This window comes from Plasmodium coatneyi, chromosome 7 (genome assembly GCF_001680005.1).
Source record: "Plasmodium coatneyi strain Hackeri chromosome 7, complete sequence".
In the NCBI taxonomy this organism is placed as follows: Eukaryota; Apicomplexa; class Aconoidasida; order Haemosporida; family Plasmodiidae; genus Plasmodium; species Plasmodium coatneyi.
Window position 1 is genome coordinate 1,129,619 of NC_033562.1, and position 27,958 is coordinate 1,157,576.

Below are 27,958 nucleotides of genomic sequence, written 5' to 3' on the forward strand. Positions count from 1 at the left end.
GAAGTTAGCTTAATTCATGGCAACGGGGGGAATAGGCAACCTCATAAATGGGGGGTATAACCGTGTAAACACGTTGTAGACACAAACAAATCACACGTTGGCCACCTAGGTGACGTGTGTCAAAGTGAAAAAAAAATAAAAACAACTCAAACGTGGACGAAAAGGGGGTGATACAGGACGGTGAACTTAAAAAAAAAAATTGACATCAAAATGGGGAAAAAAGGAAAAAGGGGGGTAGTTAAAAAATTGCTCCAAGCCGTTAATTAGCCAAGTGGCGGGGCTTATCCGCTCCGCTCGTCCCGATCACTTTCTTGTTCCTTCTGATCGGAGCCTTCCGAAAGAAGGGCGCCCTCGATGGAGCCCCCATTGGAAAGGGAAATGTCGCCATCCATATCGGGCATTCCAAATTCCTCAGATGAAAAAGTTTCTGAGTCGTTCCTACTTATATTAATGTACTTTCCCTTCAGCTGCTCCAACATTTTAGTTAGGTCTTTATGTTCCCTGTAGAGTAGCGCTGTTTTTTCTTTTATTTTGTCCTTCTCGAGCATTTGTTCGTGGGACTTTTTCTTCCTCGTGTTACTAATTCGTTGGCACTTGCGCAGTTTCTTGTTTAGCCTTCTCAGTTTCTTCCTTTCCTGGAGCTTTTCCAGTTTTTTGTATAGCCTGAACATGTAAAAGTAGGCAGTGAGGTTTCCACAGTACTTGAGCTTCAGTTCCGTGAGGATTAGATAAAATTCGGAGAGCGGGATTTTCCTGTCCAGGAGATCGTCGCTGAAGAATGAGAAGAGTTTCTCTTTCTCTTCATCGGACACTGTGCGGGGGGTGAAGGGGTGGTGTGAAGAGGAAGGTGTGACGCGGTTCTGTGGTGATGAAATAATTCGAAGATACACCAAATGGAGGGTGTACCCTATCGATGGTTTCACGTAACGGCGAGCGTGTTACCTTGAATTTTGGGGTCCTTTCCGCTGAGGCTGGACTTTCCAGAAGATTCTGTAGAGGACTCCCCTGGCACCGTCTTGCCAACGCTTCGATAGGACTCCATTCTATCCTCTTCAAACAGCGAAGAAGGAACTTGCAGCGTGCCGACATCGAGATTAAGCAGACCACAATCATATTTACAATTTTTCAAATTAATTATTTTGCTTTCTTCCAACTTTTTATTTTCGCTACATTTTTCCATCCGTTCGAGAGACCACTGAATGATGTTCTTAAAGTTCTGCTCCTGATCCATGGACACGAATATTTTATCCTTCTGGTCCAGGTTATCAATTAAGTTTCCTATGTTGATGGTAATTTTAAATATGAACTCGAAAAAATTTTCCGAAATGTACGTTAAGGTGACGTTCTTCATGAATATGTCCAGCAATTCTTTGTAAATTTCAATTGCGAACATTCGCTGCTCTTTGGTGATATTTGCGCAGACGGAATTGTTATTATTTTTGGAAAAAAAGCAGAAACTCATTTTTTTTTGTTCTTCCGGTAAATTTTGTGCCAAGAAATTGTGATCATTTTTGTTTGCTTTTTTCCCCTGCAGGTTTAGTCTTCCATGTTGTGCGTCATTCTTGGCTCCACATGTTGGTCTTCTTTTGCTCCCTTCTTTTGATGACCCCATTTTTTGGATGTTTCCAAGGGATTCGTCGTTTGGAATGTTTCCTATGCGGATACTGGAGTGGCTCCCTTTGTGGGTACTGCCATAGCTGGCAAAACTGCCATTATAACTGACGCAGCTTCCGGCGTGATGTTGTTCCCCCCGATGCTTCGTCCCCCTTTTCCAAAGGGTGTGCACATTTTCGTAAATTCGCCTGAACGAGCTAGCGAAAATTCTGACTTTTTTTTTTTTCTTCATAACGCAGTCAGGTAAAATAATGGAAATTTGTCTTTCCTTCTTGTTGTAGTAAATTAGGGGCTCCTGTTCTTTTCTCTTTTTTACAACGTCGACGAGAGTTTTGGCAAAGGTGCCGAGAATGGGCACGTCGTAGAGGGCCTTCTTCCGCCTGAGGTTATCGATGCATTCGTAGAATAGGCAAATCAACATTTTCACAGTGAATATAACATGCAGCAAAATTATGGAAAATAAAATAACAACGTTCAGGAATTCATTCAGATTGATGGAGAGCAAAATGGATGTAACGACGATGGTTGACGTCCATATGAATAAACTCGTATTTTCCAACTTGTTTAGGGTAAAAAAATTTCTCTTATCAAATGGTTGGAAGATAAAATGCACACACAAGGAGAATATTGCCACGAAAGTAATTAGTAACAACTTGGAAGTGTTCGTTTCATCCGATGGAAACAACACAACTGTGGTGATGAAAAGAAAAAATATCTTCCTCGCAAAGACAATAATCTCCCAGTACCACATGTTTGGCAAATACCCATTGTGTAGGAAGCCGTATTTTATGCGAACATTTTCTTGAAACAAATTGTGTCTATTTGTGTAGAGCACGAAGAAGGAGAGCAAGGGGATGCCTAAAGACCATATGACCGTCCCGGATACCCCCAAAATGAAAAACTTCAAATAATCTGTCTTCAAATCACACTGGACACTACTCACCCTGCTGAGGATATATCTGCCCAAATGTTTTGTGTACATAATGTAGGAGCAGTCAAAGAGTTGGAACATCCTCATGGATGTTTTCGCATGTATCATAAATAAAAAGGTAACATACACTGGAATCATATCTTCGAAGAAGATAAATGCTCTATCCATCCAAGTGTAGTGTTGTAATTTTATATACCTCAATATCATGATGAACCTTTCTTTGGAGTAGCATTTCTCCAAAGAGTTAGCCAAAAAGTGAATTCTCTCCCTTTTGGCTATACTTAGCAAGTCCAGCTTATTCGCAATTGCCCTCTTCCGCAACAGGGTGTATATTCTCAGAATAACAAAAAGCATCAAGGTTAACGTGCCCATAAGAAGTACGGGGATAAAAAAAAATAACAAACTGGAGTAAAAGAAAGAGTCCGCATAGGTGAGGTCAAAATAGTGTCTCAATAAACAATCGATGCTGATGATTCTTCTACTCTCTCCTATATTTATTAACTTGGCAATGCTGATATATAACTGGTGCACAAACTCTGGTAAAAGTAAATTCTTATCGTCTAAAATGTTGATGAGTAGCATGCTAGAAATATAATTGACAGCTATTTTTATAACAATTGAATGGATGGACCTTCTGTAGAATCCAGAAGATACATTCAGGTATGCTATCAGAATGATGATAAAGCAGAAGGTTATGTAGATGCAGAATAGGATAATAATGTTGACAACATTGTTTGGACACTTAACACACACAGATCGCATAAACGTGTTTGTATACCCCTTTGCACATTCGACACATAAGTAATTATTCATGCTGTGGTGACATTTGTTTCTTTCAAGACAAGCACCTTGTATTGGACACTTTATAAACTTCCACTCACTTACATCTATATTGGCTGTCATAATTTTATCTAAGTAGTACCCTTTCTTAGATTCTGGCTTCACATGATCCTGCGCTGTTATGTGTATATTTTCTAACCCTAACTGGATCCTACTCATGGCGTTTTGGTATAATCCTCCTTTGCATGTGGCTCCTTCTAAGCATGCCAAACAGTTTTGTTTACTGTAGAAGAAACCCTCCTTACAGAAGCAGTGCGTTGGGTAGACAGATCCTTCCAGACTTGTACTCTTGGGGGGACAAGACACACAGGATGTTTCATCTCCAACGAAGTTTTTGAATGTCCCTTCTTTACACGGTTTGCATACCTTAATCGATCTGTTCACATCTTTCACCTCTAGGTAGTACCCCTTGGCACATTTACAGTCATCGTAGTTGTGCGCAGAATCTACACCCAGCGGGATTGCTGTGTTAGCTGGGCATTTCACCAAATGCTGATACTTTGCGTATACCACGTTGTTGTTGTCTCTGTAGAAGAAGCTCTTCAAAAGAAGGTTCATAAAATTGTCTTGCTTTTTTTTCAGGTTCAGTTGCCTATTTGGATGACCTGCTAGGGGATGCTTCTCCAGGAAGAGACTTGTTGACCCGTCCGCTATGGTGCTAAGCCGGCTGAGCAGCATGACGGGAAGGGGCTTACCGAAGTAGTTACTGATCGGGACTTTCCTGCGGCGCTTTCTCTGCCTGCTCGACTTACCCCGACGTGCATCTTCGTGGGGTCGAATAGCAGCTCCGCTTTGAGGTTCATCCTGAGTTACACCATGAGCCATATCATGATCCACACCCTGAGATGCATCCGCACTTCCTCCCTGACTGCTGGATTGGCCACCCTTCTGACTTGCCTCCTTCCCCCCGTGCATATCCCCACTACCACCCATGTTCGCCCCATCCCCCCAGCGTATACTATATTCGCGGATCATCGAGTTAACAAAGCGGCGCCCGTGGGAAGGGCCAAACGACCCGATATGCGTCCGAATATCCTCCACCATTTGATTGAACATGTTTGGGGGCACTTCGAATATGCTCTCTCCCTGGCAGTACAGCTTTGTGAAAGAGCATGGTTTGCACTTCTGTTCTTCCAAGTAGTATCCCTCATTGCACAGGCAGAAGTAGTTGTCTGAGTTGTTGATATTTTTAAGGGTAATACTATTAGGGGGGCACTCATGACAGGCTTCGTTCGCTATGGTAGATTTGTAGGTTGAGTTTGGGCACTTCCTGCATAGCAACAAGGAGGGGTCCTTCTTATGTGTCTTGCTCTGTTCATGGGTAGCAGCCTTGTTTGCCATAACATGAATGAAGGTGTTCCTCCCTGTGAGGACTTTCCCAAAGTTCACAAATGAGGGAAACCAATTGGGTTCTTCGCTATTATGGGGGCTATTCTGTCTCCTGACAGACGTGTACGCCTTTATAATCTTATTAACCGGGGCGTTGGGTGTGTAGCCAAAGTTACACTGGCAGTTAGCCAATTCGTAAGAACCCGTTTTTACATTTCCAGAGTTTTCAGGGCATTTTATAGGTCCCCTAAATTTGTTCTTGTTGTTTTTCTCGGGGCAGTAGTATCCTATGGGACATTCCACACACATTCCCCTTTTGTTGCTATAAAAATAGCCCTTATTGCATATGCAATCGTGAATAGATTTAGCCCCCTCCACTAGGGTGATGCTGTTGGAGGGGCAAGGAGTACCCAAATCGTTCGATATAGTGTCTTTGTAAAAGTTGAGTGGGGCCAATTTACAGTGCTCATTTAAGTTGTACGACTCTTGGAGGTGCTTCACGTATCCTTCTACACATAAGCAATCCTTAAAGGAGTTATTAAATTCGTTTGGCTGTTGAGTGACGGAGTTGTTTGGACATATGACTGCATCTCCACTGTATTGAGTCAATCTATCTGGTGGAGAGCTACCCACACAAAAGTGGTTGGGGAGGCATGTAGAACAAACCATCTCTGAATCTTTGTAATAACCACTATAACATGAGTTGCAGCTCTCTATGGTGGTACTACCAAACGATTTGTTCATGGATTTGTTTGGACATTTTTTACATTCCTCTGAGGATGCGGTGTCTTTGTAATAACCTATATTGCATTCCATGCAGATATGCTTAAGGTCAATTTGGTATGGCTTATAGGAGTAGGTGTTAAAGAAGAGGTTATAATAGTGCTCTTCCCTTGATCCCTTTTGCTGTACCTTTTTCATGTTAATAGGTTCATATCCCTTTTTGCAGAAGCAGCTATCTATGGTGGTAAAATCGGTTCGTTCACCTAGCAAAGTCTCATTATACTTGGGGCATTTTTGTATTTTTTCTAATTTACCTGGACAGTAATGGTGTGCCAAACACTTCTCACATTTAGTGGAGCCAAACGTATCGAAGGTTAAGAAGTACCCAGGGTTGCAGCTGCAGAAACTCTCTGCCTCAGTTTTCGCCCCCAATATGTTGGAGCTTGAATTTTCGATGCACCCATTTCCTTTGCATAAGCTATTCGATATGGTGTCCTTATATTCTCCAAATTTACAAGGAGAGCAAATAAACTGGTGAGGGTTTTGCGGGTCCATTATATATTCATACCCTACGTCACAAAGGCAGTGATGCTCACTGAGGGGAAAGGGCTCAGAGGTGCTTTTATTTGCCTCACAAGGGATGCACGAAGTGTACCATTTCATATCCTTCTGAATCGCCTTAAGATTGTTGTAGGATCCCTTTGGACATGGTTGGCACTTTTTGCTATCGAAGTAGTGTCCTTTCATGCACACAACATTGAAGCGGACACGTGAAGTGGACACATGAAATAATCCATGCATTGTCACACGTAATTCTATTTGTGGCGTCTTAATACTGTTCAGTTTTATTAGTATAACTCCCGTCTTTTTGTGTATAATAATATTCTGCTTTTTCAGATAGGAGTTCATATTAGTTATGGTAAAATATTTTATCTGTCTCTTATCTCCTTCAATAACAGGAACAATTTCTATATTCTTATTGTAGACATGCCACGTGTTCTGTTTGTATGTAACACTGGTGGTGCTCAACCTTTCATGCATGAAAGAAGATAAAGCATGCTGCATCTCATTTTCCTTGGTTATGAAGGAGTTAATAAAATTGGTGTCTTCATGGGAATAGGTAAATATGGAACTTATCCTATAGCTAGACATATGCTCATTCCTTACATACTTGTAATACTCTATTTTTGATTCTGCTTTATCGGTGGAGTATATATGCAATTTGTTCGACTCACTGCCGGAGACATAGATGATGTACTCGTCCAGCTTTCTTATCACCGTCATGTCCTTGGCGATCTCTAGAACTATCTCTAGGTCCTTTTCCGTGTATGTATATATAGGTACTATGTATGCCTTTTTTACCTTCCCCGGTGGGACCTTCTTCGCGTGAATCGAAGCACTTTCATCCTCACTGCGCTGATCTGTGGAGGATTGCTTGGGGGATAAATTATTCATCTTCTTCACATGTGTACTGCTTGGAGGTGCCCCCGTGGAGGAACCCAACTGATCGCTTGGAACCAACACCAAGTCAAACCACAAAATTTGGTGAAACTCATACAGAACGAAACAAGTGACGGTGCTGTTTTCCAGGCACTGAATCTTAATCGGAGTGGACTTAATAAAATTATGAAGACTCGAATTGTCGAAGTATATTTCTTCAAAATTGCTATTCCAAAGAGAGACTAAATTGCCTCTAAGCAGGAATATAAAAAAGGTCTCCCCTAGGTAGGTGAATTTATGTATACTGCTTGTACTAGAAAGATTTATTGTATACGAAATTTTCTCCAGGGTGAGGTCGTAAAAATCTATAGTTCTGTATTTCTTCATGTCTCGCTGCTTCGAGCTGAAGATGTAGATGTAAGCAATGGCGTGCGGATTGTTCGACGAGGTGGTTGTGCTTGGGTAGCTCGCCAGGGGGATCGAATTGGTGCCGTTAGAGAAGTTAGCAGGAGCGATTGCCGAATCCTCCGGGGGCACCATCTCCAGGAAGGAAAACGTGGGTGCATAAAAGTCGTACTTGATCAAAAAATATGGAGTCAAGTGTTCTGATGTTACAAACCAAAGGGAAACGTAGTTCTCCTCCTTGTGGGTCCAGAGCGACAAAATGCTCATTTTGAAGGAGTTTGCCTCACCTCCGAGGATATCAAAAAAATTTCTAATAAGCGAAAAGAGATTCATACTTAGGTAGGTATTATGTGTGCTGTCTGGAAGGCTTCGCACATGGAAATAATGAGCAAAATCTTCATAGGGAGAAAAAATGAAGTCGGAAATGTTGACCAGTGAAACGGAGTTAAGTGTATCAAATTCCTCCTTCCTTTCGCAGAGATAATTTAACGAAACGTTAATCCGCTCTATTTGTTGTAAGGAGAAGGTATAAAAGCGATTTACTGATTTTCCCCCCTCAAGTGTATGATCATGGGGATTCCTCCTGAAGGAGCTCTTAAAATGGTCATAGTAGAAATGGCCTGAATATTTCCTCAGCCTGTTAAGATGCGTTTCTTCTACAATTTTTGACGAAAATTCTTTTAAAAATTTCGTGTCTGTAAGTGTGCATGAAATGGCGCTGAAGGAAAATAAATGATCGGTCAGGCTAAAATTTGCCACGTCGTTCAAGAAGACTCTATCCTCAAAAACGGTGCTTTCTTTTTTTAAAATGTACTTTACGTTCGACGTGTTGTAGTCGTTATAAGTGATTAGGCCTACATAGGTGAAGATCACTCTGCTGTATGATGGATTTTTTAAGCATATCAAATTGGACCCATTTTTCAAATTGGAAATTTTGTGAAAAGAGACATGAGGAAGCCCTTCTTTGTCATTCCCACTACTTATATTGTCTACCCATTTGCCGACCACTTTGGTAAAGTCCCTATTTCTCGTGAGCATCGTTTTCAAGTCAAAAATTTTATCCGCGTAGGCATAAACGGTGGAGTAGGCCTTGGAGGTGTCCAAACTGGGAATTATCCTCTGAATGGACTTACTAACATCTATATTAAGTAATTCCTGAAAATTATTTGTGGGCATATTTTCTAAGAAGCGTAAGTTCCTGCATTCATAGGAATGCTCCCCATGCGTTATGTACATCTCCCTATTCTTCATAACCTCATTGTCAATGGTTAAGGACAGATGGTGCTCCTTATTAACAGTAAACACATTTATCGATGTATCAAAAATGTGATCGCTCGATAGGATGTTCCCCACTTTTGTCAAATAATGTCTAGGTAAGCACGTCTCGGAATCCTCATTAGAGTAGTAATACCTATAGCATGCACATATAGAAAAAACGAAATCCTCATTTATCCTCATGGAAAATTTTCTGAACGAAATAGTCACAGCTATTTCGCCGTCTACATTGTGGTAAGAATAATCAGGAGGTTCTTGTATCACGTGCTTAAAAGGGTCATTTTTTGGTACAGATCCATCGTAACAATCTCCTGTGGTTAGACCTAATCGAAAATCGGACACATTCTTCATCGTCACATCGAACGTGAACAAGGATTCATTAATGTACGAAATGTCATTCATTATGATGTCTTTTTTTCTTTCACAAAATTCTCTAACTATAAAACCGTTCATATTAATGAAGCAATATATGGTGGTTAATTTTTCTGGATTGCGACAGTAATTATGTTTGTAATTTATGCCTAAAATTTCCTTCACGTTTAGGGAACTCCAGGGTAGACATTTGTGACCTGATATGGACCTGTCTTGGCACCCACTGTAGGTTTCCCCATTCCCTTTCAATTCTTCATTACACGGTTCGTACAGAATAGAATTCATCGAATTCTTATAATTGGTTTTAAATTTTGCAATGTCTTTTTCTGTATTTTCCAAAAAACCTGGACATAGAGTTAACGCACTGGATTCACTAAAACAACTTCTAACAACTTTGTCCATGTCCAACACGTCATGAGGAATGCAATATTGTTTATCATTCTGAAAACGAAATACTTTATTTTCTCCACATAGGTTGTCTAATCTTCGTTGCTTTTTCGAGATGACACAACTTTTGATCTTTAATCTATTCACAACCTCCCTTGGGATAATCTTAACTCCAGCAGTTGTTGGCATCCCGTAACATATAATGATTTTTCCGCAGTTGTCTACGCATCGGGCCACACTCACATTTCTCATTAATGATTTTTTATTGAAACAATAACAACGGTTTGTCCGTCTAAAGCATCCTGATTCCTGCGGGTGGCAATACTGGTTCAACATGATTTGCAGGGCACTGTTCAGGTCTCTACTTGGGTAAACGTATTCTAGTCTACTTTGTGCAAAGGACTCTGCGGGGCGCCCCCCCCCCTTGCGCCTACCCCAGTTTAGACCTAATGACCCATTCTGGCCGATTTTCACTTGACTCGCTCCGATCGGTCTACTCTGCCCCGTCTGCGTAGCCTGTTCGCTCTTCCATTCATCCTCAACAGAATTCACGTCGAAAATTTTCAAGCCTTCCCTTTTCTCATTCCTCCACGTTGGCACATAAAGCCACAAAATGGTGAAAAATACGCTCATCCAGTTTATAGTCATTTTGTTATCTACTTTCAAGGGTGGCGAGAGGGTTTGATTGGCAGGATATGCGTGTTCATTTGAAGGTTGCCCTTTTTTTTTTTTTTCCTACGTTTGGTTACGCGGGATGGGTAGGCGCGTCAACCTTAACTATCTCAGCGTAGATTCACCGCTTTGTCTGCACACATGCATGGCTTCTTTTCGGGTTTCCTTTATCCGTCATGTCTACTTATGGTATAGGAGTTACACACACATCTATGCGAAGTAAAAAAAAAAAGTACAAGGTGTACCCACGGATTAAACAGATGGGAAAATTTTGTACAAATCGTGCCACTTCATCTTTAAAAAAAAAAAAAATAGCAAAGCAGGACAAACGCAGGTCCGCTGTTCAGAAAGTTTATATACACATTTTAAGACTAAAAAATTGGACATAAGTCTTTATCTGCTATGTTGACATGAATAAGTGGAGAAATATATTGTTACTTCTTTTTCTTTGCCTCTCCTTTAGCCTAGCAGGATTACCCAAATGGTACACAAAAGTGTTAGTGTAATATGTACCACGGTGGGAGATGTATGACTTGTGGTGGTGCTCCAGGTTGAGCCATTTTTTTTAATCGTGTATGTTGCATGCAACAGTATATCTGGACAACTCATTTTTTTATCTTACTTTTTTTTTTTTTTTTTTTTTTACACGCTTTAAAATGGGAAAACTCGAATTAGCTACACAACTCGGTTATACGCACTTGTATGCGTGCACATGTAAAGTATGTGTACAGTCGCGAAGCAGATGCCCTTCTCTTATGTTTACTTTCGGGGGGTGGGGCGGCGTCTTGCCTGCAGACTCATGTAGAAGGCAAATAAAATTTTTGAAGGGGCGTTAAATGATCAAAAAAGTAAACAAATGAACAAATAAATAAAAATAAAAAAAAGCCGAATGAGAAAAAAAAATTACATTTTACATAAAAATAAAATCGAGCCAAATTTTAACTGCCGTTTTTTTTCTTTCAAACAGCGTTCCCCTAAATGGGTAAATTCTTCACCACAAGTGACATTTGCCATGTTACGTTCGAATTTTGCAAAAAGGGGGGTCCATCAAAAATGCACGTATTGGGGGCTGCGTCTCAAAAAAGGATAAACCGGTGGGAAAATTAGACCGAAAACTACAGTACATTTACGCCTTCGCTTCGAAGCGCAATTGCTCCCGACCCTCACCACAGCGAATGGGTTCTCCTAATTAATGTAGTCCACACCGGAGCATTCGTTTAAGATCACATTTTGTCTTACGTTCTGGTTTGCTTTCTGGATTATATTTTGGGTTGAACTTCGAGCTGCACTCGGGGCACCACCCTCAGGGTGATTTCCCCCCTCGGCGTTGTCCCCCTGTTCATCCCCCTCCTCCTTGCACACACTTAACAAATTGTTAACAAACTTGGCCGAGAGAGAAGAGTAGCTTTGCGGTTTTTGCAAAACGAGTTCACTGTTATTCTTCGTAATGACAATATTTTTGCTACATATGTGAAAAATCTTCTGAATGTTCTGATTTTGTTTATCCAGAGAGGTTATTATATCCTCAACATAAGAATACGCCTTGTTCTCCTCATATATAACGTTGTTAAAAAGATCTATGTACTTTTGTATTTCCTTTATGTACTCTTTGATATAGGTTAGGGTTTCTATCAGGACTGCATTTGGCTTTGCCGACCTGAGGTGTACAATATCTTTAATTTTTTGCAATCGGTCATTTATGTTGTTACACAATTCATCGCACTTGGCGGAGCAGTTTACGCCAACGCCGTTGTTAAAGCTTCCATGGGGTCTTTTCCCATAGGTGGTGTCACCCTGCAAAGGTTCATGACACAACGTTTTAATGTTTTCATTGATCAGTTTGTGACATATTTTGTCCGTCATGGTACTCCTTCCCGTTTGGTGTAAACGTGGGCAGAACGTAGCAGTCCCGTGCTAAAGCGCAACTGATGGAGAGACAAGGATACACGCGTAAATTGTCCTCGTGTGAAAAACGCTTCGATCTTGTGTACGCAAAGGTTGTCTGGTTAAGGAATATTCTCTTAAAGTTGCCACAAAAATGGGGGCGCGATTACTCGATAAGCGAAATATTAAAGGGAGATACTTTTACACCTTCAACAGATGACCATAATTTTTTTTTTTTTTGCACATTCGTTTGCACACAAAACGGAAAATACATATATTTTTTTTTTTTTTTTTTGAACTGTTCATACGGAATTGCAGTTCGTGCATATATGTTAATGCTCGCTTAGTGTGTTTCCCTGGTTCGTGTTAAGGCCGACTTTTAGAGCTCCTTTGTGCTATTTTCTGGGTTATGTTTTGTGCCGCATTGCGCTAAACTGCGCTGCTGAGTTGTGCTATCTGCGTTATTTGGGCTATTCTGTACTTTCTTTTTTCCGCTTGCCCACTTTAGCGCAGAACTGTTTTCAACAATTAGCTAGCTAAAATGCAACCTTATAAAAAAAAAAAAAAAAAAAAAAAATTATACAGTGCAGGCAGAAGTCACAATTCACTTGTGTGCCTAATTTGGGGAAAATTCTCCAACCCTGTAAAAAGCATCTCACACATTTTCTGCTTAACGTTTGGGATAAAGATCTCCTCCTATCTTATATGCATGGTGCCCCCTCGCAGGTGTTCCTTTTTTACTCACCTTCTAAACAGACTGAAAAAGGTAGAAAAAGTCGTCACGTCTTCTATTACATAGGCGTATAAAAGATGAAATGGACGTAAATCACTGCGTATGGCGGTGAGAAGAACGTGACATTACTCCTTTTGTGGCATTTAAAATTTCGCCATTTTAAACCATAATGCTGGGGAGACTAATCAAAGGCGTTCCTTCATTACAATTTTGCCAAATGGTTAAATGATCATTTGTTCGGCGTGAACCGTCGCCTCAGCGTGGTGGAGGGAAGAGGAGCTACGCTTTGGAAAAAGCAAAAACTGTGTGCGTCACTCCACTTAGCGCTTTGCACAATGTTGCCTTGTTGAAAAACCACATGCACGAAAGCAAACCGAATGCCCTTTAATTTTACGCCATTATGTGAAAAGACCGAGGGGGTGTACGTTTGCCAAGGGACAAAAAGTATAAACTGCCAACCGTGTAGTGGCACATTTGGGTAAAATAAAAAACTGTCTTTACATAAAAATAATTATGACATACAAAATGGATCCAATTTTTGTGGCAGCAGTGATCTGTGTATGCCCTTGTAAAGTGGATGCGATTCACAAAACTGGAGTTTGTACAAAGTCGCACATTTTTACTTGTCCCACCGCTTCATTCATTGTTGTTCCTAATTATTTTCCCCGTATTGTTCCTGAAGAGCTCAACCCCACGATGCACCTACCGCTCCGCGTAGCCCACTGAATTGTGTGTTCAAATAAAAATTTACTCAAAATGGGTAAATCTTTTTAAAGGAAAAAAAAATTAAATACGATTAAAAAGTGAAAACACATGTGGCGAAAACGAAATCAGTACTTGTGTCTGTCTTATCGGTTTTATGAAGAGGACGCAAATAAATCATGTTAATTACTAAAAAAAAAAATGAAGTGAAATAGTAAAAGTGGCAACAATGAAATGGGAATAATAAAATGGCGTTAAGCTGATAGGAACGAAGTTGCTGTATGGAAACGCCGTGGGGGTAGGAAACCGCAAATGTGTTAATCCTCCCAAAATTCGCTTACGTAAAAAAAGAACAAAAAATTTACTGGGCAGATATGCATACATGGTGTGTAAACAGTACTTTCACTCGTGGACTCCTTATCAGTCGCACCGAAGCAGGTGAACGTTGCACAAGGAAGCTGTTTTAACGCACGCATAACATCACAATTCGGAAAGGAAAAATGGCGGAAGTGCTGGAAAGGGAAAGTGGAATAGCATATGGACAGAGAAGGAAGGAGTTAACAAAAGGAGTGTATGAGTCGGTGAGGGGACACGCTATCAATCATGTGCGTGCCACCTATATCTATGTATGTCTTAACACGTCGCTCATTTGGGGCCACTCCCCCAAGTTTCTAGAGCGGGTCATTGTTTTCCGGCTCGTGGTAGCTCTCGAGACTCATCGAATCAATGAACTTGGCCTGGTGCTTGCTCTTGGTGTACTTTTTAATTTGGTCATTGAGCCAGAGGTAAAATTCCTGGTTCGTGTTTAGCCGGTCGGCATAAATCGTGTGGTAATTTTTGCACGTCTTGATGATATTGGCGTACATATTTTTCACAATTTTTTTAATAAAATAAGTGACCATTTTTATTGGCGTGTATTTGAACTCATTTTCGAAATGAACGAATAGCTCGAGAACGGTGGACTTCCCATTATTCAGTGGGTATATTAAGAAGCACAAATTGGCTGCCCTTTGTCTGTCTATTTTGGGTGTGGGATCTGGCAACTGGCAGTCGAAAAAAGTGACTTCTCTTTTTACTCTTCTGAATTTTAATGGGGTTTCCTTGACTTTTAATATTTCCTCGTTCTTGTTTATGTTCATTTGGTTGCACATGTTTTGGAAGAATTCGATGTCTTTCTTCAGCTCCGGGGGGCACATGCAGCAGAGGATTATGCAGCCGAGTTCTTCCAGCGTGTTGGCGCCTGCAGGGGGGAAGTAAAGAAAGTGAAAGTATTTATATTGAGGCGAAGGGGTACATAAGCAAAGGAGTAGTGTCGTAAACGCATCAAGCCGCTTATCAGATTATGCGCTTGTGCGACGATCCGCTCTCGCGCTATACTCACCCAAGCCATACATCAGGGACTCCTTCTTCCCTATTATGGGGTACTCGTAGAGCTGTGTAATGAGGGCGCTAGATTTAGACAAGCTTTTGATTTTCTGTGCGGATGTGAGAAAGGGCACCCAGTGGGTGCTTAGCTCCGTTTCGCTTATAATGGACAGGATCATGCTAACGTCGTAGGGAAGCTTCCCCCGTATATGCACAGAAATATTATTGTCACTATCCACTCGGTGCCACAAATCCAAATATTTGTCATTTTCTTTAATCCATCCTTCTTTGTTTTGTTTTATTTTCCTAAAGTTTTTAAAACGTCTGGAATATTTTTGAATTATTTTAACCATATGTCGATTACTTCCTTTTGTGTTTATGTTGGTTCCTTCTTCTTTGGAATTTTTCTTCTCGATGGAAACTTTCTTGCTGCTGTGGATGCTGGATCCATTGCACTGGTGGTGATATATTTTATCCACAATGACTTGACTCTCTCGTTTTGTTTGTTCCTCCTCGTCGTCCTGGTTGTTGCCGCTGGGATGGTCGTCCACTGGGCGCTCGTCTGGGTTTGCTGCCTCTTCGGCTTGGTCCGAATGTGGATCAGCACGTTGGTCCCCATGTTGGTCCTCATTTCTGACCTCGCCGCTTTGAGCACTTTTCTCATCCCCATTTTGTGCACTTTTCTCATCACCACTTTGTGCACTTTTCACTTCTCCGTTCTGCTCAGTGGGCACTTCACCGTCCAAGCCGCAAGGGAGACCCTCGTCGGAGTTAACAGCGGGTTGATCGGTGGAAGATTTTCTGTTCGTATTTGCATTTTCGCCCACAGTGTGAGAAGTGTTGTTGTCCAAGCTGTTGCTCATCGTGTCGGAAGATACGCTGTTGTTCTTGTCCAGCGAAAAGTAGTAGGAATAATCCTGCAGCATATTGGACATTTCATGCAAGCGGAAAAAATTTAAAAAATAAAAAATTATATGGGCTTTTAATCTGTTCACATTATAACTGCCATTCTTATCAGTACAGTTTTCCTCGTAATAATTTGTTAACATTTGAACGACTTCTTCATCGTTTATTTTTTTGAAATAGTTAATATAATACTCTACATACTTTTTTACGTGCAGGATTAATTTTTGCGCTCTGAAAATTTTCTCATCCGAAATGTACTCATCAATTTTTTGCGAGAAATTTCTTACTTGTATGAAAATGACGTTTCTGTCAATTTTGCCTCTACTGATGAGGGGGTATAGACCGACGGGAGGACTGTTCCCATCAGGAAGGTCCTCCAAATTATTTTTTTCACTTGTGTGTCTGGAAAGTAAGGATGACGAAGAATTCAGGTTGTTCGCACTATCGTAATTTGACTCTTCTTTACCTTTGCTTATAATTCGTATATATTTTTTTTGTTTTTCTCCTTGGTCATTTTCCTCATCGGCGTTGTCCAGGTGGGTAGAATCTCCTCCTACTGGGAGTTCCCCCCCCATGGAGTCAGTCTTACTGTTGAGGCTGCCAATGTTATGCACGTTCGACATGTTCGCGTTTCCGCTCCCCCCAAGGGCGTCTTCCCCTCCTTGGGTAGACCCGCATTGTTCATCCTCACCACGATGATGGGAAGCACTCCAACAGAAGATACCGCCGGCCCTGTTACCGTCCACCGAATTAACAGTCGAATGATCCTCCTCATGTTCACTACAAAAGAAGTTATTCTTATGACAAAAAAAGTTGGAAGTTTTAAAAAACTGATTTGGGGGAACAGCCAATTCGGAATGAGTGTCTTCCTCATTTATGTGGTCCTTTTTCTGCATGCAATTGAAATATTGACAAAGTGTGATCCATGCGTCATGCATATCGCAATGCTGTGTGTTGTCTCCTTCTTCAATCGTGTTATCATCATAAGTGGACATGGTGGTGTCCTCGTTTCCGTCAGGAGTTACCCCCCCGTAGTTTTTACTTTCCGCGTGGACTACCTTCTCCTGATCGTCGCAGATGCGTTCTAACTCCTCAGGTGCAAAGCCAGCATCGTGTGCTTGGTCATGGTAGCCGTTATAGGCGTGGATATCGTTGCGGTTGTAGGTGCGGCTACCGGGGTTGCTATCTGCGCAGTTATTTGCGAAGTTATCTGCGTAACCTTCAGTGCCTTCATTTTCGTTGTGGCTATTTTTTCTACTCTTTTTATTACATACATTTATGCCCTGTGCTATATCCGTTTTGGGGGTGTGCGCCCGTTTATTCCCCCTCTTTTCATGTTTTTTTTTTTTTTTTTTTTTTAAATGTTCACTTGCGTTTTGGCCAATTTCATTTTCGACCTCCATTTTGGAAAATTCCCTTCTTTCAGGCAGCTATTTAAAAGGATTTCCCTTTTCACATGTATCTTTGGATTTTTTTTTTTATAACTTATTTATTTTTTTTTTCTTTTCCCCTCCCGGGACCTACTCGTTTGCTTCCTGCAAGTTCTACTTACTGGGATGTTGCCCGGTAATGGAAAAGGCGCTGCATGCACCGCGGGTGTGTGTGATATTCGGCAGTGTAAAAAAGCTGTTCCTTCTGTGAAGGTAATGTTTCTTACACTACCTTCTGCGAGGGTAATATTTCTCGTTCCACTTTTGTTGGCGGCTATGTTTCTTTTCCTTGCCGTTACGCATCTCCTCCTGTTCGCAGGAATTAGTTCAATCTAGATTGAAACTTTGGAAATGCCAGTTTTGGTTATACTTGGAAATATTTTAATTTGTTCTATCCTTTTTTTTTTTTTTTTTCCTTCCCTCAGTGATTACAAAAAAAAAAAAAAACTAAAATAATAATAATTTACTCTTTTTTTTTTTTTTTTTTTCACCGTGGTGTTTACGGTTGCACTTAACTGGGCGACCCACCTGTGCGTGGTACCTGGTTCCACTCGAACCGGTAATTAGGGGTTGCAACTCTGTTCTTTACCCGATGTGGGCACAACCTCTTCGCGCCTTGTCGATTTTTCCTCCAACGATATTGTGTTTACTCCAACCACTTTATGTCAGCGTCTGTTGCGTGCAGGTGCGTCTCTCCGTGAAGTTCTGCTCGGTTATGCTTGTTCTGTTTGTTCTGCTTAGTTCTACTGAGGTTTACTCGGTTATATTTCGTTTTATTCCGCTTTGTCGTTTCTCCGCGCCGTTTCCTTCTTTTCTTCTTTTTTTTTTTTTTTTTTTTTTTTTTTTGCTTTTCCTATACCGTACAAATGTGCTTTCCCTTTTGGCGGTTCTTCACAGCCCGCATGTTGATCGCACGTGCTGTGCACATGTAACCTCAACTGTTAATCAAGACTGTGAGGAAATATTTACTTGCGAAGTTGTCACATTTTTTTTTCTTTTTTTCCCTTCCTTTTCGTTTATTTTTTTTTTTTTCTGCTTTCTACGTAACCTCTTAGAATAAATTTGGTAATTTTTCCAAGTTGTTGAAATTGCTATTTTTTTTTTTTTTTTTTTTTTTTTTTTTTGTGGAGGACCCAAGCGGTTTAGTGGTGTTGCCTATACTGCACTTTTTCCTTTGTGCCCCGTTGCGCGGTAGTCATATGAGGTCGTTTTACACTGCTGTACTTTCTTCCTGTTTCTTTTTCGCTTTCATCTATTTTACCCCTTTGGTTGCTATGTGTAGGCAACTGTAGAACGGCGTAATTCCTTTCACTTTTTTAAAACGCTTCCTTGAATAAGGGGAAAAAAAGGTGTGATTTCCGGCCCCTCCGTTTTTCCGCCCGCACAAACCCGCGCCCCTTACCGCGTGCAGTAATGGCACAGGACAAACTGTTTATCGCGTTGGGTTGATTCGGTTTTTCCTCACTTTGTGTTGCTCCGCTTTACATTACTTTTTATCATATGGTCCCCGCGGCGCCAGAACAAAAATGGGGACCTTCCTCACTTGCTAATCTGAAGGAGCTGTTATTTTGGGACTCAATAAAGTACCAACCCGGAAGGAAAATTCCTTTTCCGCGTAGGTTTGGAACTTGCTCAGTTGTTCCCAAATGGGTAACATAATTGTGGGTGGTGCGACGAGGAGGAAGTTTTATCTAGCCTGTTACTTGGTTGCACAAAAAAGGAAAACGCCTTTGTCCTGGTGCTTACGATGAGGCTATTACCACATACGCTTCCGCATCTCGTATATTTCTTTTTTGCGAAAGAGAACAAGTTTTTTTTTCAATCGTTGCAAGGAGTTACGCAGCCGAGTGAAGAATCAACAGGGTGAAAAAAAACAAAATGGACGCACAATACTAATAAGCAATTGAAAAGACGTAACAAAAGATACGAAGCCCCCAGTTTGGGAGTAAAGACGCGAAAGAAAATAATTTTGGGAAATTTCCCTATTCGCGCATTTCCTCAGAATTAAAAAAAAAAAAAAGAAAGAAAAAAAAAGAATCGGTAGGGGGAAAAAACATAACGACGTCGTTTTGTCACGTTGGTGAATTATACGGATGTGAGTAGGCATAGACATGTGTGTATACCTCCCAGGTAGGGTTTCACGCGCATGATGGACGCTTTCCCGTAAAAAGAAAAAAAAAAAAAAAAAGAGAGAAAGAAAGAGAGAAAAAGGACTATGCACCAGCATCACAAACATGGACAGAAAAAAAAAACGAAAAATTTTTTACTCCCCCGTGGAGGAAATAAAACAAAGCATGAATGAGTACATATACACAATGTAGTAGGTTTATTTAAAAAAATAGGATATCACATAATTCCGCATATTGGTATGAAACGATTTTTTTGATTTTTTTGTCCTCGAAAAATGGAAAATGTTCTCTCCACTTGAAAAAAACCTATGAGTTCTTCCCTACATGACATTCTTATGCTCCTACCCCTGTGTGTACCTATTAGAGGGGGGTGCCCCCTTTATTTGTGTCTTTACGCATCAGGGTTTTTCCCATGGGGAAACAATAACAGCGCAGTTCCTTGCACGAACATTTGTCCATATGTGCCTACATAAGTACTTCTAAGGAGACCCTTTGACGCATCGCAGCATGCCAGTTGAAAATGATAAGTGGAGAAAAACCTTCTAACTATTTCTATATATTTTATAGATGCTAAAACGACTGGGGGAGGACACTCGGGTAGGGGAATTCATTTGCCTGGATATGCAAAAATATGCGGGGAATTGGTCCCCACTTGAGTTAAACTTTCATCTTTACCCTTGTGCGTTTTTATTTGTTGTTGACGGGAAGGCGCAAATGTCCCATGGTCCCTCGAGTTTGCTGAAGGTGGGGAGAATGGAAATCGCAGCGAAGTGACACATGAATTGAGTGAGGATTTTTTCCAATGTTCCGCGACACATCGATTGGCACGCCCCTGTCCCGGCATGACGGCGTGTGTGTGTGTGTGCAAGGGGGGATAACCTCCTACATGGACACGAACGCCCTACACGTATGCGCTTCCCCTCTGGTACTTACGTTTTCATATTGTGCTTTCTTACGAAAAACGCGGGAATGACAAAAATGAGGAAAATGTGCCTACACAGGGGGGGAAGGAATGAAATTTGCTATGCACTTATCAAGTGGGAGTAGCTCCCCAGTGTAGGTGCGAATATGTGCAGGAGGTACATGAGCACATATAACGAGCCACCTCCCACATGCACACAAAATTATAACAAATGAGTGTTGCAAATTTTTTCACGATTTGAAAAAAAGTACTACATGGGAAACTCACCCGAGTAAGTTTAAGTAAAACAGTATGGCGGAAATGCTTCTTATGCAGAGGGATAGAATTAGGAACATCAGGGGGAACAAGACGTAGTTGTAGTAACGGATGTTTTTTAACTGAATGTGGGGGAAGCCAAAAGGGGGAAGGAACAGGGTGATTGTCAAATGAACCCAACTCTGAATGGGAGTCACCACAGGGAAACTCCACAGTGTGGTTTCATTTTAGCGGTTAGATGATTCGACTCCTTACGGCTATTGTTTGAACGATGAAGGGCGCGTAGAAAAAAAGTCTAAAGTAGGGGTGAAATAAAATATGTATTGTTTGTCCTGTTGTAACGGGGGCACATAGCACAGTGCAATCGGAGGAAGGTACTTCGTTGGACAGTTTTTTTCACCTCATGCTGGTGGGTTATACCACATTATGTCGTTCACCCTCGTGGTCATTCTCATAAATAAGGAACGAGAACGATGACCAAATGGCATCGTGAAAAAAATCCCTGTCGTCTTACATGGAGGAAAAAAAGAGGAAGGAAAATATCTACAAAGGAAAGTAAAAGGAAGTTTCTATCCGTATAAGTGATGAATAAAGTGGGCCTCTCTCCTTCCACCCTTAAAATGCGCCCCCCAAAAAAGGGACAAAATAACTATGAATGGTTCACTCCTTCACAAATGTTACCTGCACGATGGATGCGAGGCGGGATCCCAGTATGACGCTTGCGATGACGGCACAACTTAGGGAAGTCGAATCGAATATATCTATATTTTCGTTTTTCCTAACGTGGTGAGAGGGAAAGAAAAAAAAAAGCCACATAAGAGGTGATTTCGCTAACATCACTCAAATGTACCCACATAGACACACGCATATCTACGCCATCCAGCATGCGTGCATACCAAATAGCGCACTCTCTGCTTACTCGTAAATAAATCCGTAGTTGTGGAACATAAGATGAATGAGGAGCAGCACTTGTGTTAGTAAAGTGGGAGGGAAGAAAAAAACATGTCACATGCTTAACGCTTCAGAAAAAGGTAATAAATTCTTATAATAGAGAAACGAAATAAATAGGATGCATTCAAATACAAATGCTCATTTACGTATGGAAACCAAGTACACGGTGTCGTCGCTGTGCGTTTGGGTTAGGCTAATTAACACGGGGGATAGAATCTTCCGGGGGGAGGGAGGAAAAAAGAAAAAACACATAATGGACAAATGTGTGTGCGTGTAAATGTGGGAGGGAAATCAAAAGGTAAATCTCTGTTGTGAAAAAAAAATGTTACCCATATAATTCCAATAATAATTATGGTGTCTAAAATATTCTTAAAGGAGTCTATAAAGGGGTAAGCAAAAATATATATATATATCCTTATTCGTCTTCATTTTTTTTTTTTTTTTTTTTTCTTTCATCTTACATTTGATCGATTTATGGACTTGGTAAATTAGCACCTCCTTGAGTATTATGATGGTGATGTTGGTTGCGTATATTAGCCTGTGAGAGAGCGGTGAGGAAAAATTTTGGCGCGTTGCTGAGGCGTTGCATCGACCTATTCGTCCATCTAACCATCTGATGATCGGCCCATTTGGAGAAGAAGACCTACCTGTTCGACGCTATATTTTTGTCGATGTAGTGGTACGCCAGAAGGAGAAACAGCACGACGATTATTTGGTGATTCACGCACAGCATGCTGTGGCAGACGTGGGAATACTTGTACTTAATCCCGACTGAGGGGGGGAGGCGGGAAAAGGACGCAAAAAGAGCAACGAAGTGGAAAAGGTAATAGAACGTAAGAAACAGGGAAGTGTTAAAAACAATGACGTGAAGAGAATGGTGACATGAGCCCAGTCAATATGTTCTTATTCCCCTCCACAATGGGACACATCGAAGTGACTCCTTCTAAAGCGATGCATGACATTTTCCTTACAGTTTGTCAAGAGGGAGCTCATAAAACTGCTGTGAACATAGTTGTCCTGGTACCCCTGGTCTTCATATAGTATTTTTCGCCATTTCCTTTTCCGCTTCGTGAAAAAGGGAATAATTACGCACGTGCGTGTGTATATTTTTACTCATGCGCTAACCTACCCGGTGTGCCTTTACACCCGTTCGGCGAAGACAAAAATGTAGAAGCTCTCTTCGCAACTAATTTTCTCCTAATTGTGTAGCGCTCTAATAGCCCTTCGATCTTTTTCTTTTTTAATTTTATTCTTTCGAAGAAAAGCGCCATTTACCGTTCCACTTTTGGTAGTCCCATCCATTACGTGACCCATTCATAAAAAATATGAAAGTTCCTTTTTTCTTATAAAATTTTGCTTGTTCAGGTAAGGAAGGGTAAAAAAAAAAGCTGACCTGTCCATGACCTTTTGCGTACACTTTCATGCATGATCATACACACGTACAATACATATGAACATTCAAACGTTGTGGAATTCGCAAATTGGGGTTTAAGCAGATGGGGAAATGTGTTAAAATGTGAATGTCATGTGGGTGAGTGTAATTTGTTTCATAAAATATGGTTACAAGAAGTTGCCATGGAGTTTCTTAAGTCCACTTATAAATGAAAAATAATAATTGGGGGGAAATTATCCAAAAAAAAAAGTGTAATCTAGCTATTTTTGCTTCTTTTTTTTTTTTTTTTTTTTATATTACCCATTCGTACATAAATTTACTCACTAAAATGATGCTTTCACAATTGTGCGTTAAAATTTCCAGTGTGCTTACGTACATGTTTGCTCGCTTGTGCCTGCCTGGGGGGTTCTTTCAGTCTCCCTTTTTGGCCCAGTTCAGAGAAGAAACAAAAACAAAAAAGTAGAAACATATTTGTCCCCGTTTTCATAAAATAGGCAACTGAACCAGGCAATGTGCATACATATCATGAGCAACTCTTTCACATTTAAATGTAGCACGTTATGTACACACCCCATTTGTTGTTCAAAAGGGAGCGGAAAAACAGCAATGTAGAAATTGGAAATGGTGACATAAAAGGAAACAAATGATAATTTTTTTCTCCACACTGCATGCTCATGTTTGATTGTTCAGTTGGGTAGGAGGGGCAGACAAACATGTGCGACATTTGCTTAAAAAATGTATCCTTCCTGTTGCCTCTTTAATTGGATCCCTTAAAGATGGTTGCTCTAAAAATTGTGACTCATTAAATAGTTTAATCGTCACTATATTGCCCCTAACGCAGACACATACGTTTAGGGAAGAAAAGATTCGACCGTGTAGGGGGTTATTACCCCGTTCCTTTCTTAGGACTTCTTTTCTTATGTCCTCGAATGGTGGCATCCTCCAAATGTCTATAATTAATGAGAAGCTTTTCCTCCCGTTGGGAATCCCCCCATTGAAGGACACATGGAAAGGAAGGGGCTAATTTGTTTTCCCAAACGTGGGCGGGAGTTAGCCCACTGCGGATTGAGGTAAAGATGTGCTCTGAGGGGAGGTCACCGTGACTGCCTTCATTTGTGTGTATATTCTCATATGTTACTTATGACTAAGCATGTATGGAAGTGCATATCGCATTTGCCCTTCTTCGACACTCGCCCCCGATTTCCATCTCAAAAGATACATGATCCACCGATTACTCGCACTTTTGATGCTGGCGCCTTTTTCCCTATTTTGCGCAAGCCCACACGTGCATTAATTTTTTTTTTTATGGAGACAAATTTTTTGCTGCTTCTTCTCCAGTGGTGCTCCATTAATACGCATTAAAATTTTCCAAAAAGGGATAGAAATTGTTCCTGCTTCTTGAACCTTATTCTAAAATAAGGCAAAAAAAAAAAAAAAAAATCGCACCAATTTTGTGGCAATTGAAGAGGGTAAGTGTGGAGTGGCACACCAAAGCAGCCAAGGGGCTAAGTAGCGAAGTTATAAACGCTTTGCACGAAATGGTACAAGGCCCACATGAGTGGTCGAGGAGAAAAAAGAAACCATTTTTATTTGTTATGATTCCCCAGGGAAGGCACACTTAGAAGATTTACGCCTTCACGGGAGCGTAGCACAGGCCATTGCAAGCAGCCATTTGGCCTTTTCTCGGAAGGCACTCCCCTAAGCGCACATTTGTGTCCATGACCATTCCACGGTTGTGTTCCCCACAGTTGTGTGCCTGGTGATAAATATGTGCAGCCGTCACACCGCTTTTGAATAAGTAACGCTTAAACCCGTTCGTGTTTCAAAGTGGTGCGGAGTCAGGTGCGCGCAGATAAGACACAGATAGGGACATCCCCATAAGCACCCTCATTGATATATATATTTTTTTCCCCCTTTTGGCTGACCACTCAACCGGAGAGAGCAAGATGATCGTGCGAAAGAGATCGATCAACGGCACGCCAGTAGAAAAGGGAAGGATGAACGAGAAGAAGCTCCAAAACATCACGATAAAAAACTACGAAATCAATAGCAATGGAAAGAAGATGAACTTCTTCGATTACTACGGGTGTATATACCCATTTAATATGCCCATAAGTTTGTACAAGTACCCCCCGATTTTTGGGTACTGCAGTTTAAGTGATTTCCAGGAAATAGGAGCAAAGCGACTGGCCCTGTTGCAGTTCCTGGATACGTGTAGCATCAGCGGGGAGGAAGAAAAGGACACAAATAACAACACAAAAGGGAGGATGGACAAGGATAACTCAGCTAATAACTACAATGATAGTAAAAATAAACAAATCAGACAGAAAATATTCGAATATAATTTTGGAATTCAGTCTATGAAAAATTACAGTAAAGAAGAAATGGAAAATATAATCATGACAGATTTGTTATCCCACTATATCTTAAGAATAGCTTTTGCAAAAGATAAGGAAAAACAACAGTGGTTCCTAAAGCAGGAATTAAAACTATTTATATTTCGCTTAAATGAGTTAAAAAATATTAACGTATTGAATTCACATAACCTTGGAGAAAGTGAACGAGGATTAATTCATTTGTTAAAAAGGGAAAATTTAAATTATGAATTTTTATCCAAACCGGTGATATCATCCTTTGGGGCGAAAGATGAAGCGTGGGAAAAATATACGTCCTTTATCCCTAATAGGGATACCATCGAAAAGGTTTTTAAAATTCCCTTCTTTCCGGATGCTTACTTTTTAGTGAAAGATCATAAGGTGTGTGTAGATAAAGCGATTGCATATGTACCAGATATATATTTAGACGTTATTTTAGTCACTCAGTTTAAAATAACCATTAAGGAGTCCTTCAAACACCTAGATCAGAATGAAAAACTGCTACTTAATGTGCAGAATGATAGTAGAATATCCTCCTTCCTGACGGCACTACCAAAGGCATACGTTGCGAAGGATTACAGACAGAATTATGAACACACACAGGAAACTAGACTCATGCCACAAAATTTGTATAATATTTATAAGCAGTCGTTTCCCCCTTGTATGCGTAGAATCTTCGTAAATTTTATAAAAGAAAAACATCTGAAACATTGGGGAAGGCAACAGCTGTGGTTGTTCTTAAAAGGGGCGGGAATGACACTGGAGGAAAACATCCACACGAATAGATCCATATGGTTACAACCAGATAAATTTGATAAGGAGCATCGATATACTATACGCTATATGTATGGCAAGGAGGGGAAAAAAACAGATTTTAGCCCCTATAATTGCTCCAGAATTATAAATAATTTTCCTATTCCTTCAAGTGGAGATACTCATGGGTGTCCTTTTAAGAACTTCGACGAGGCTCACTTGAAAAGCCTTCTCTTCTTCTTTGGGCTGACTGATAGTCAGATAAAAAATATCATGCCTTTCAAAATGAGCAATGAATACCAGATGGCTTGCGTGAAGTTCTTCATGGAAATGCACCCCGGCTCGACTGCCGACGGGGTGGGCAATCACCCCAACTCGTACTACATCGAGAGTAGGAAGTAAGCGCGTCACAAGTGGGTCATCGAGTTGATCGTTCCCACATGTAGGCGTATACGCCCAATCGGTTGCAACTGCGTGGCCGCTTCACTCATACGTTCATTTCCCCCCTCCGCAGGTACTACAAATCGAAGGCAACCAACGGGACAAGCAAAACGGGTGCGGAAAAGGCAACCACCAGTTGAACCCCCTCCCGAAGGTGCACATTCTACACGGCCGGAATTTGATATAGGACTGCCACGATCACCCGATGCACTACGGTGGAGCCGTAGCGCCGTGCACACTACGCGGTCGGGCAAGCGTGAGCAAGTGGAAGAAGGCAAATGTGCTCCCCCTTTGCATACATACTCGCCTCCTCCCCCTATGTCCTTTTTTTGTGTTCGCACTTTTGGCCCCCTGGTGATACACCCCAAATGGGAAGTAACCCAACTAATGCCCCCCCCTTGGCAAATCAAATTCAATTACTCATTCCGGGTTTTCCCCAACCAGTTGGCTAATTTGATTTAATAACTGGCGAAGCATCTGCACTTGCGAACTGTTCGACTGGTCGGATTTTCCATTCTGCTGTAGAGTCTCCTCTTCATCATTGGAATTACCAAGGTTTTTCGAATGAGCCAGTTGAGTGTTCTCACCCGGGGAGTTCGCCATATTCTCACAATTTTGTAAAATCTTCTGGACGAAAAATTTGCACAGTTGAAAAATTTCTTTGGAGGATGAACTGTAAGCATCCAGATCACAGCAACCAACCCCATGTTGACATGCATTAATGAGCTCCTGATTGAAGGTGATCCTACCAGCATAGTCTACATTCATCTCTGCACACATTTTATCGACCGTGTAGTTGGAAACAAAAACGGATTGGTACATATTTTCTACTATTCCTAAAATGGGGATGTTGGTTTTTTTGCAAAATTCGATCTCCTTCTTAACGTCACAAATGGATAGGATATGTGGCGTGGTAACTATTATGCACCCATTTAAATTATTTTTTAAATAGGAGCAAATGGTAAGGTGTTCATCGCTCGTTCCTGGTGGTGTGTCTATAATTAAAAAGTCCAAACTCTTCCAGTAGACATCACACAAGAACTGTTTAATTAGTCCATTTTTTTTGGGACCCCTCCAAATAACTGGGTCATCAAAATTGGGCAGTAAATATCCCACAGACATGATAGACAAATTATTTTTATAAATGGGAACCCATCCGTTCATGCTATAGTTAACGTCACAGTTCACTGTTTGCGTTAGGACTGGGATGGACGGTCCACATATATCAATGTCGAGGAGACCTACATCGTAGTTCAGGTAGGATAATGAAAAGGCTAACTGAGTTGCTACTGTAGACTTTCCTACCCCTCCTTTTCCAGATAATACCAAAATTTTATATTTTACATTTTTTAAATTTTCTTGGACTTGATTAAAAATTTGATTTTTTTCCTTCTCCTTTTCTTTCTTCAATTCTGGATCGTTGCAAATTCTTTGGTTTGGGCACCCCTCGCAGATTTTCGACTTCCCTGCTTGTTCGTTCTCCATGCCTGGGCACCCTTCTGGGATGTCTTGCCCGTCACCACGTTGTTCATCACTACTGCGGTGCTTTTTTCCATCCTTCGCGTGACGGCCACATTTTCTCATTTTCCACTTGGCTATGGCTCTCTCCACCGTGCACGCCAAACATTTTCGCACTTCCCTCCTGTTGGCGAATAGGTAGCTTATCGTCAATCCTGCCAATGACCCAATCAGAATGGGGATGGCGTTTCTCCTCGTGTAGGCATACATATG

General features: G+C 41.0%; 6 protein-coding genes across 6 annotated transcripts; 1 reads left to right on the forward strand and 5 right to left on the reverse strand.

The window, feature by feature from the left end:
• Positions 1–281: 281 nt before the first annotated feature.
• PCOAH_00018070 (Uncharacterized protein) lies at positions 282–9,964 on the reverse strand (the record flags this gene model as incomplete). The annotated part of the gene is made up of 2 exons (XM_020058616.1): positions 282–811; positions 943–9,964. The coding sequence occupies 2 exons, from the start codon at positions 9,962–9,964 to the stop codon at positions 282–284; spliced, it is 9,552 nt and encodes a 3,183-aa protein (XP_019913951.1).
• Positions 9,965–11,173: 1,209 nt separating this feature from the next.
• PCOAH_00018080 (Uncharacterized protein) lies at positions 11,174–11,851 on the reverse strand (the record flags this gene model as incomplete). The annotated part of the gene is made up of 1 exon (XM_020058617.1): positions 11,174–11,851. One exon carries the CDS (start codon positions 11,849–11,851, stop codon positions 11,174–11,176), a length of 678 nt encoding a protein of 225 aa, XP_019914025.1.
• A 2,127-nt stretch (positions 11,852–13,978) lies between these two features.
• PCOAH_00018090 (Uncharacterized protein) lies at positions 13,979–16,981 on the reverse strand (the record flags this gene model as incomplete). Its single annotated transcript, XM_020058618.1, has 2 exons — positions 13,979–14,547; positions 14,689–16,981. The coding sequence occupies 2 exons, from the start codon at positions 16,979–16,981 to the stop codon at positions 13,979–13,981; spliced, it is 2,862 nt and encodes a 953-aa protein (XP_019913915.1).
• A 2,827-nt stretch (positions 16,982–19,808) lies between these two features.
• On the reverse strand, positions 19,809–22,567 carry PCOAH_00018100 (Phosphatidylinositol N-acetylglucosaminyltransferase domain containing protein; the record flags this gene model as incomplete). The annotated part of the gene is made up of 13 exons (XM_020058619.1): positions 19,809–19,875; positions 20,071–20,130; positions 20,327–20,436; positions 20,570–20,609; positions 20,829–20,857; positions 20,996–21,092; positions 21,234–21,282; positions 21,412–21,481; positions 21,595–21,644; positions 21,727–21,803; positions 21,913–22,036; positions 22,237–22,330; positions 22,541–22,567. The coding sequence occupies 13 exons, from the start codon at positions 22,565–22,567 to the stop codon at positions 19,809–19,811; spliced, it is 894 nt and encodes a 297-aa protein (XP_019914061.1).
• A 2,037-nt stretch (positions 22,568–24,604) lies between these two features.
• On the forward strand, positions 24,605–26,367 carry PCOAH_00018110 (DNA primase large subunit; the record flags this gene model as incomplete). Its single annotated transcript, XM_020058620.1, has 2 exons — positions 24,605–26,184; positions 26,301–26,367. The coding sequence occupies 2 exons, from the start codon at positions 24,605–24,607 to the stop codon at positions 26,365–26,367; spliced, it is 1,647 nt and encodes a 548-aa protein (XP_019914169.1).
• Positions 26,368–26,647: 280 nt separating this feature from the next.
• On the reverse strand, positions 26,648–27,955 carry PCOAH_00018120 (Nucleotide binding protein; the record flags this gene model as incomplete). Its single annotated transcript, XM_020058621.1, has 1 exon — positions 26,648–27,955. The coding sequence occupies one exon, from the start codon at positions 27,953–27,955 to the stop codon at positions 26,648–26,650; it is 1,308 nt and encodes a 435-aa protein (XP_019914272.1).
• Between the last annotated feature and the right edge of the window lie 3 nt (positions 27,956–27,958).